Source organism: Halyomorpha halys, unplaced genomic scaffold (genome assembly GCF_000696795.3).
Source record: "Halyomorpha halys isolate HHAL.00 unplaced genomic scaffold, Hhal_1.1 Scaffold399.1, whole genome shotgun sequence".
Classification (NCBI taxonomy): Eukaryota; Metazoa; Arthropoda; class Insecta; order Hemiptera; family Pentatomidae; genus Halyomorpha; species Halyomorpha halys.
In genome coordinates, this window is record NW_027107556.1 from 310,867 (window position 1) to 320,450 (window position 9,584).

Below are 9,584 nucleotides of genomic sequence, written 5' to 3' on the forward strand. Positions count from 1 at the left end.
ATTAAACTAACACAACAAAATAATATACATTACATTAAATTAAATATATACATTAACAAGGCAATACATACATTAAATTACAGATTAAAGTAATTTCTTACTATATTATTATGTTGCTATAATGTACTTAATAACTATATTCACCTCCAGACATTATAGTAAGAGTTTCAACAGAATGAGCATCTCAATACAAAGATAAGTATTTCAATAAGACCTTCAGGTACCCACGATGGAAAAAGGTAGTACTCAATTTGAATTATGTTTCTCCTTCATATAATTTATTTACTAATTCATGTCTATTTCTGTTTTCGAGGGATCAGAAAAAAACTATATTGCTATAATGTATTTAATAATTATTTTACTATAATGTATATAATAATTATGTTGCTATAGTATATTCAATAATTATATTGTCATAGTGTATTTAATAATGTTATTGCTATAGTTTATTCAATAACTATATTGTCATAGTGTATTTCATAATTATATTGCTGTGATGTATATTTCTCCTTCTTTTATGAGATGAATTATAATGCTTTCTTAAAACCAATATTTTATTTACTCGTTATCCGATCATTTCTCAATCATGAAATTGAGCATGACCAATATAAGCTGGATTAGCAAACATTTTTTTAAAACGAAATTTAAGATCTTATTTTGAAAGTATACAAAATTAAGTTAAAAATAGGTTTAAAAAACATTCTTTGATATGATGTCATTTTTCTGGTTATGTCATATACTCCTGCAATTTGGTTGCTATCTTAGTTGGTTATGATGTAGTTGCTAGACTTAACTACAGTTTTGATAAATTATCACTACTTGGTACTGTCATTCCGTATCCTATGTTCTAAAAAATTCACAATTTTTTTTCCTTCAGTATCCAAAAAACTAAGCTCCCTTAAAATAATTGACCCTTATCACGCATTTGTATTGATATTGAAATTTTGAACTGAACTTAATTTCTATTTCAGTTTTTTTTAATTTAAAATATTCAGACTACATTTTGGACAGCTACTACCTTAACCTTTTCTTAAGAAAATTGTGTCCAAACTTTTTTGTGTATTAATACCTCAAAATGAGCCCTAGTTTGAGATATATTTAATGTTGATTGATTATGAAAAAAATAAAATAAAAAAACCAAAATGTTTTGCCGAGTTTCTATATTCCCTAGGTAAATAATGTGACAATTAATTTAACAATGAGCCACATAGAGATTAAGCAGTTTCCCAACAAGTCAGACTTTTTTTAATAATAATACATACTAAAATTACTGTCGAACAAGTAAAGAAAATTACAAGAACAGTGAAAGGGGTGTAGACGATAGCGGGCTATATAGGGTCGGCCACACAATTGTATCCAAGAGTCACAGTGTGAATGAACGGTCGATACTCTTGATAAGGGCTTGGCCGCCGACCTTAGGTGGAATCCCGAATGATTCCGAAGGCAGGCGGAAGTTACCGAACCACGGAGCGAGCCATAAATAAAACAAGAATATCTTCCCTTTTAGAAATGTATTTACGCGGCAAAATTTAAAATTTAGTCGAATTCAAATGTTTTGCACATCAAAATCCATCTTATTTATTTCAAAGATTAAAATTAAAAGGAGATGAAGATAGTTGACCGTAGACATATGAGATGATGGTCGGTGGTGCGGTCAGCAGAAAAAACATAAATAAATAAAAAAAATTTTATTTGTGCCGACGTGAATTTTTTCAGCAATTGCATTTGATTTACTCTATTTTCATTTAAACAGGAACAAAATAAAAATAGGTGATGTGAAAGAAAACGTAAGTATCAGTAAAGGACATAAGATAAAGATACATATAAATAGTACTACATAAACTGTAAATTCAACTTTCTTTCTCGAATTTTTAATTTAATTTTAAACTTCTTAATTTAATTACGCAGACAAATAATGTTGTCATAAATATATGTATGTTTGTGCAATGTTAATGCAAAACTGCTAAAGATAGTTAACAAAATTTGAAACAATGTATCAACAACGAATCGATAGAATTTTATAATGTATAATCTTAAAGAAGAGTTAATTATTGAATTCACAGGTTGGGAAAAATTTTTGATTAATTAAAACACAGAGAGCACTAGTGTTGATCTGTTGGCAGTTCTAAAACTATGTAAACTGAACACAAACGTGTGTATGGAGCAGAGCGACATTTGATTTGTGTCCTAGAACCAACACACTGTTTTTTTTTCAGAACAGGTGGTTCTAATGACAATTGAGGAAAAATCGTTGGAAGAAAGCATAGTATTATTTTTCAATTTTTTTTAATGGATGTTATAAACAGGGGTAAAATGACGCAATAATGACGAAAAACCAATGATGTCCATTCCATTGGCTGTCATAATAAGAAAAACAAGTAATAAAAACACTAAAATTACCCGACTAAAAGAAATAACCTATTAGCTCATACCAAAACTTTTTTACAAGGAGAAAATTTAATTGAAATTTCAATTCTATTAAGTGAAAAACAGGGGGTAAAAATGAACTTACATTTTAAAGAAAAATCTTAATAATTTCTATTAAAATATTAATAACAATTAAGTAAATATTAATCTTTTTTTTTTTCATTATAATAAATAAAAGATCATGAAAATAATCAAACGAGAAATATTTCATGTTTTGAAATTTTTTTCAATTCAATTTTTCAGGTCTAATTTCATTTAAAAAATATTTCCTCAACACTTAGCACTTTGACGTGGCATGGAGATAAAGGTACCTTAGAACTCATATAAACAATTGTCTTTAATGTAGGATAACAAAAAGCTACTAAGAAGAAAAAAAAATCTAATAAAGTTTGAATTTGAGAACTATATCTCTTAATACCATAAGAATAACAGGTCATAGTGATAATATTTTTCGTTCAAGCATTCGATATTTATTTATAATGACAAATAATTATAGATATATCAATTTAATCCTCGTCTCACTTCCAATAATAGCCAGGACAGATCGGTCGCACCCGCCTACTTTCGGCAACACTCGGCTCTCCATCTAAGGTCGGCGGCTAAGCTCTTGTTTTTGCCGAGGTGGCCATACTTGCTGCCTATCCCCTCCTCTCGTTCTGAGCAAATGTCGGGTTCGGCCCCCTCTGCTTGGTCCAATCTGGGTTACTTGTCTCGTGGTGTGGCCGCTTCGTTTTATCTTCAACCAAATCATGAGTAGTAGTGGCTCTGACGAAGATCTTCTGCGCAGCGTATTAGAAGAGGATGAACAAAATACAGAATATGAAAAAAAAAGACGGAAAAGAAATAGTTGGTTTCATGAAATAAATAAAGAGAAAAAAGTTTACAAACAAAATGATGAACTAGAAAAAAAAAGATGTAAAAGTAATTGGTTGAATGAAATAATTAGACTAAGAGGAGTTGGTAAACAAAATGAAAAACTGGAAAAAAAGAGAGAGAAAATAAATTGTTGGATTCAAGAAATAATTAGATCTATAGAGGAGGAACAAAATGAAAGACAGAAAGGAAATTTATCTGGAGAAGAGGATGAACAAAGTGAACTGGAAAACAGTCTTCAGGAAAGAAACATTTTGGTGCAAGAAATAAATATTCCGAGTAAAGATTGTGAACAGAATGAAGAACAGGGCAAAGAAATCAATTGTTGGGAGCCCGATATAAATATAAAGAGTGAAGAGAGAAAACAAATTGAAGGACAGGAAAAGGAGAAAAATTTTTATGTGCAAGAAATAAATATAAAGATGGAAGTGGATGAACAAAAGGAAGAACTGGAAGAGGAAATGATTTGTTTTGCACAGGAAATAATTATAAAGAGAGAGAATAATGAACAAAATAAAGAACAAGAAAATAAAAGACAGAAAAGTAATCGTTGCGTGCTAGGAAGACATAGACAGAGAAGAGGTAAACGAAATGAAGAAAAGAAAAAAAAAAGAGACAGAAGAAATTGTTGGGTGAAGGAAATCAACAAACATAGAGAAGTAAGTCATCTTCTAACTCTGTTCTAATTTTAATTAATTTAGTGATAGTAAATAATAATAATTAATACTATGTAGCCATCAATTGAGAAAAAGAAGTAGTGGGAACAAATATTGTTCACTTCAGCAATATGTCAAGTTATTTCTTTGCCCGTAGTCGCCATTTTATATAAAATAGATTAGGGCAGTTTTTAATTTCTTTGGACAAAATAACAATTAATACTCGTTAAAAAGAAAAATAAGTATTTGTCTCTATTAGAATTCAAAATAATTCTGTTACTTTTAGGAGCTTGGAGAATTTCACCTATTGTTTAACAATTTGATTGAAGATGGTCAGAAGTTTTTTGAATACTTCCAGATGTCATATGAGAGATACTGTAAACTTCACCAACTTATTGCTCCAGAAATTACCAAGCAGTTTACTACTTTTAGGCGACCTGTTTCAACTGAAGAAAGATTAGCTGTGTGTTTAAGGTAAATCAAGAAATAAGATTAGTTGTATGTTTAAGATAAATCAAGAGATTGATGTTAAAGGTATGTTTGAGTTAAATGAAGAAATAAATGTTTAAGGTAAATCAATTTTTAAGATAGAATACTTAGTTTAATAATGGTTCCTTTGATTGGTCTCCTTAACCCACTATAATTTATCTGGTACAGCAATCAAAATTATTGCCTGCAAAGTGTACTATCTACGGAGAATAACCCATTGGTTTTTGTGATGACATGAGATTTCAGTTTGGTTGGAAAAATGTTATAGTTATATGCTATTTATCTAAACTAATTAATATCAACACAAATAATAAATGAACCTTTATTGACTAAAAAATGCATGGATGAACTATTCGTTATAGTTAAAAAAATTACAAAAAAAAAAAAAAAGCTTATATTTAAAAAATAAAATAAAATATTTGCATTACAGAAAACTTATAAAAAGAATATGATATAGTTAAATTAATTATAGATTACAACTTAAATTGGCAATAGCAATAATACCTTCAATTTTTATTGTCAGTTAATATAACATGTAGTTAATAAAAAAAGGAAAGTGAATAAACAAAATTTCATAACCCAATTTTTTAAAGAAAATAGAGATAATACTGGAAAATAAAGTTAAATAACAGATGTAATAAACACAGTAAAGAAAAGCATTTAAATATATAAATATATATATAAAACAACACACCATTACAAAGATATTTATTACATATTAAATTAACTTAATAAAATAATTATTCCAATTATTAGAAAAGAAATTTAAAAACAAATTTAATCAAAGATCTAATAAACAGACAATATAGAATAGCATTGAAAAACATTTTATAAAATGATATACTTGAATAATACAAAAATATGTACAACTGATGACCATACTGTCTTGACGTGGGATTGGAGGACTGGTTTGCTGCTGTGGAATCATTTTCATCTAACCATATGTTATTTTTATCTTTATTCGGAGTAAGAGCAGGAATGTTCTCACCGTCTATTCTACTCCATAGGAATATTGTTAATGTTGGTACTGTTTTGTCTTGTTCAGATTCTTATTTTCAACATACTACTAGTGCAGTAGAGCAGAGCAGAGAGGAGAGAACTTCGAACATGGAGCTGCAGGAGAAATTGGTGTCTTCGTAAGGGGGTTTGATTTATTTTCTGAGCCTCTTTTCTTCTTCCTGAGTGGTAATTTGATGAAGTTGACCTATTTCTCTAGATGTATGATTTCTAATACTCCAATTCATTTTTCGAACCGAATGAGATCATTAGCACCAAATGCTTGGCCACTTTTGGTTGTCCTCCACCTTAACGGTATCTAGTATTCATTCCTTAATCTGGCTTCAAGTTTTTGCATTCTTCTAAAATGAAAAAAGGAATTATTCTAACAGTATTTAATTTATTATTATTATTATGAAATAATTATTCTAGATTTTACAATCAAAATGAGATGATTTTTGAGAATCTTTGAATGTTTTAGGTATAATTTTTATATATCATTAATTATAGTTACTATTATTTTTTATTACTTCTAATTATGTATCTTTTTTAGATTTTTGGCAACAGGAGTCTCATTCAGAACTCTAGCGCTCAGCTACAGACTAGGACGAAGCACTGTCAGCTGCATTATATATGATGTCTGCAAAGCTCTCTGGAAAGTTTTGCACCCAATTGTAATGCCAGTCCCAGAAAAATCATCCTGGGAAAAGATTGAAAATGATTTCAGAACAAAATGGAACTTTCCAAATTGTGTCGGAGCAATTGGTGGAAAACATGTGGAAACATTCAGACCAGATAATAAAAATACATTGAGTATGGTGCTTCTTGGACTTTCCGATGCCGATTATAAATTTATAACGGTTGATGTGGTAGCATACGATCGAAACTGTGTTGGAGGTATTTTTTCGAATTCGGAATTAGGAAAAAGTTTGTTAGCCAATAAACTATCAATTCCTGATAGGAAAAGCCTTCCAGGAAGTGAACTAATACTTCCCCATGTTGTAGTCGCTGATGAAGCATTTCCACTCCATGAAAATGTTATGCGACCATATCCAGAAATGACAATAGGAGGTGGGGATGGAAAACAAATTTTTAATTATAGGCTGAGTAGAGCAAGACAAGTATTAGAAACTTGTTTTAAAATGATCAGCGACAAATTTCAATTATTTCACCAAAATCTTCAATTGTCCCCTGAGAACTCGGAAAAGATAATATTGGCTGCGTGTGTTCTGCATAACTTTCTAAGAGATTCCACTACAATCAAAGATAAAATGACAGTGTCAGGGATCCAAGGATTCGCTGACCTGGCAGGTGTAGAAGACAGAGCATCATCCAAAGCTACCAGTGTTCGTGATTCTTTTATGCATTACTTTGTTTCTCCATTAGGTTTCATAGAACACCAGTATGTGGTATGAGGATATTGACATTTAGGCTGAAATTTCAAACTGATTTGCTAAAATAACGACAATATATTGAAAGTTTAATCAGTATGAATTTCTATTCATTGAATCAACTTGGGAGGCCTGATTCATTAATGGAAAACCTATTGAGTACTTTGAAATCAACAAACAGTTCCTTGTATAATATGTACAACTACAGTTTTATTTTTATCTTACCAGAGGGTTCCCACTATAACAATATAAATGATATTCTATATTCCCCTTCCTTACTACCCCTTACTACCACAATCCCCAACTCAATCCATTCCATATCAGTTAAAATCTTGGCCTGAATTTTGATCAGCAACAGTCCAAGAATACCATATTTCCCAAATTACCCTCCAGTCCATTGCTATCCTCAAACAATTCCTAAGACTCCATGATTCTATACCCCCAAAATCGTCAGCTTCTAGTCACCTCCCTCATTTTCTTGTTTCGATTATGGGTGTTGTTAGATTTACATATGTGATTATTGTTTAGAATTTGAGATTTTTTGGTTACAAAATTTCTTGTGCTCTTACGGACACCCTTATATCTTCACGATGAGCACTTCATAACCTGGTACTGATTGGATACTCATTGGCCAGCGTTAGATGGATAGCCATCTGGATTGTGTAAGATTACATTGATTTCCCAACTATCCAATCTACTCAGCCGAGAATCGGGTGAGTTACAACAGTCAGCATTCGCCATGGACTCGGCGAACTGAGAAGCCAGAAGGCAGCGCCACAGCTTGGGTTCACCACGGACTCGACTGCAGGTTGAGGCAATGTAGTGCTTTGTATTGCGACTATCGAAAGTATTCTGGAGTAAGTCGAGAATGTTTTGGGACGTTATCTAGTTAGTGTTCGTATTGTCGTAGCGGGTACTAATGTTGCCTTAAAAGTTAATAGTAGTAATGAGCTCACATTTATATCATTCGCGCCATGACGTCTAGATATAGTGTGAGACCCAAACCAATTTTTTTTTCTATTTCATACTGTTATTTAGGTATTAACAAACTATGTCATCTAACCTTCAGGGATTTGTTTTGTTTCTCTAACTATATGTATAATATTAACTAAAATGTATCATTAATTTTAACCTCAATTCCCTCACAATTTATTTCACGAACTCTATCAACATACAAATAAGGGCTCTGAGTCCCCTGAGGTTGTTCAGCTTTCCATTTTATGGTGGATTGTCAGGTGAGGTTGTTCAGTTCCTATTTTATGGTGGATTGTCAGGTGAGGTTGTTCAGCTCCTATTTTATGGTGGATTGTCAGGTGAGGTTGAAGATATTAATGAATTGTTTTATAAGATTCATCTCCAGTATATCTAGACGCTGCCATGTCTCCAGGTACACAGAATCTAAGTGACTTCACCCTGTTCTGTAGGAAATACTTTCTTGATCTCTATCTCTTTAGGGTCTTCAAAACTAAAAAGCCTGCCTATATCCTCATTTTGTTTGCCCACTCCTTAAATACGAGATCCCGGTCCAGATACTTGTATATTCCTTTTCATAGAACGGTGGAATTTCCTCCATACTTCCATCCCTAGTAGGTATCCATTAACCTCATTTAAACATAGACTATTTCTCCACCTCCTGTGTTAATCTGTTAATCATCCTCAAATTTGTAAGAAGAGTGATTATTTTCTTTTACTTATATACTTTAATTTATTGATTTTTAAATATCTGATTGTCTTTTATTTTATGTTATAGAGTATTAATAAACATCATTCGTGAAACTTCTTTTATTTTTATTCTTATTCTTCAAATTACCAGTTTTATTAGTTTAATTATTATCTTATTAAAGCTTTATATGCTAAACAATAGGCATTTAAGAGTGAATTTACTTTTCATTTCATCACTCAGACAAGTGAACGGAAGTGAAAATTAGAAATTCAAAAAACTTGTAAAAATTTACATAAAAGTGCCTTATCACTTACTACTAAATTTACTAAAAAGTACATACAAATTCTTTTAGTATTTTATGAGCTATATCCATGAAAAGCTCTTAGTATGTGTATGAAAAATACTTTTGCCTAGAACTAATAGCCCTGGAAATTACAAATCCAGCACTATCTCTGAGGGATCGAGAGAGCTCCTCAGACATCAGTAAGTCAACGTCCAACCAGCTCAAAGACCTACTTTACTGTCACTCAGACTGAAACTATTGATATACAAAGTAATGCTCAAACCTTCACTGCTATACGGTGCACCCTTGTAGTAGCCCCTTCAGCGTTATCAGAACAGTATGCCTACAGATAGGCAAGGAAGGTCCATTCAACCCTGTTAACATCACCCTCTTACCTTTCTATCCCATTTTTTCTCTCCTTCCCTAAACCCCCCCATTTTTTTTTTGTTTCATCATCATGCGGAGACTCCTCACCTCCAGGTTGATAATAAGCCAAGAAACCGAATCGGGATCATTTCAACAAAAAGCCAAGTATTCATTCCTCCTAGTTTCATAGATAGCATAGATATATCACATGTAGTTATTTTCTTTCAGACAGATCTGAAAAAAAAAGTGAACGTTACTCCTTGGAAAACATTGGTAAACGCACATATAATAATGGATCAAAATAATTTACTGCTAGTTTAGAAATAAATATTGCCTTACTAATTTACTTTGTCTGCTTTGGGTCTCTAGCCTTTATCCTACATATCTTAGAGCCTCTACCCTTTATCCTACATATCTTAGAGCCTCTACCCTTTATCCTA

General features: G+C 31.5%; 2 protein-coding genes across 5 annotated transcripts in view; one reads left to right on the plus strand and one right to left on the minus strand.

Moving 5' to 3' along the window:
* The first annotated feature begins 3,071 nt into the window (after positions 1–3,071).
* On the plus strand, positions 3,072–8,612 carry LOC106682256 (uncharacterized). 2 transcript variants are annotated; one of them, XR_010843006.1, is made up of 4 exons: positions 3,072–3,959; positions 4,243–4,430; positions 5,995–8,067; positions 8,146–8,612. XR_010843006.1 is itself a non-coding variant. In XM_014423005.2 (3 exons), the coding sequence occupies exons 1-3, from the start codon at positions 3,177–3,179 to the stop codon at positions 6,854–6,856; spliced, it is 1,833 nt and encodes a 610-aa protein (XP_014278491.2). In that variant the 5' UTR covers positions 3,072–3,176; the 3' UTR covers positions 6,857–8,612. The 2 variants fall into 2 exon arrangements, 1 of the variants encoding a protein (XP_014278491.2); XM_014423005.2 differs by having other exon boundaries at positions 5,995–8,612.
* Positions 5,252–9,584, minus strand: part of LOC106682264 (putative ankyrin repeat protein RF_0381) — an 11,640-nt gene continuing 7,307 nt past the window's right edge. For 2 of the 3 annotated variants that reach the window (XM_014423017.1, XM_014423016.2), the window contains 2 exons: positions 9,253–9,378; positions 5,252–5,803 (listed from right to left, as the gene is read on the minus strand). The gene's annotated coding sequence lies outside the window, so the exon portion shown is untranslated. Of the gene's footprint in view, positions 5,804–5,971; positions 6,142–9,252; positions 9,379–9,584 lie in introns of all 3 variants that reach the window. The other variant, XM_067045950.1, reaches the window with a different exon arrangement.

What these genes read in the sequence shown, in the direction of transcription:
- LOC106682256 (XM_014423005.2), top strand. Translation starts at nt 3,177, where the DNA reads ATGAGTAGTAGTGGCTCTGACGAAGATCTTCTGCGCAGCGTATTAGAA. An exon ending in AAATCAACAAACATAGAGAA is followed by an intron (nt 3,960 to 4,242) that starts GTAAGTCATCTT and finishes TGTTACTTTTAG; the next exon opens with GAGCTTGGAGAATTTCACCT. An exon ending in AGATTAGCTGTGTGTTTAAG is followed by an intron (nt 4,431 to 5,994) that starts GTAAATCAAGAA and finishes TATCTTTTTTAG; the next exon opens with ATTTTTGGCAACAGGAGTCT.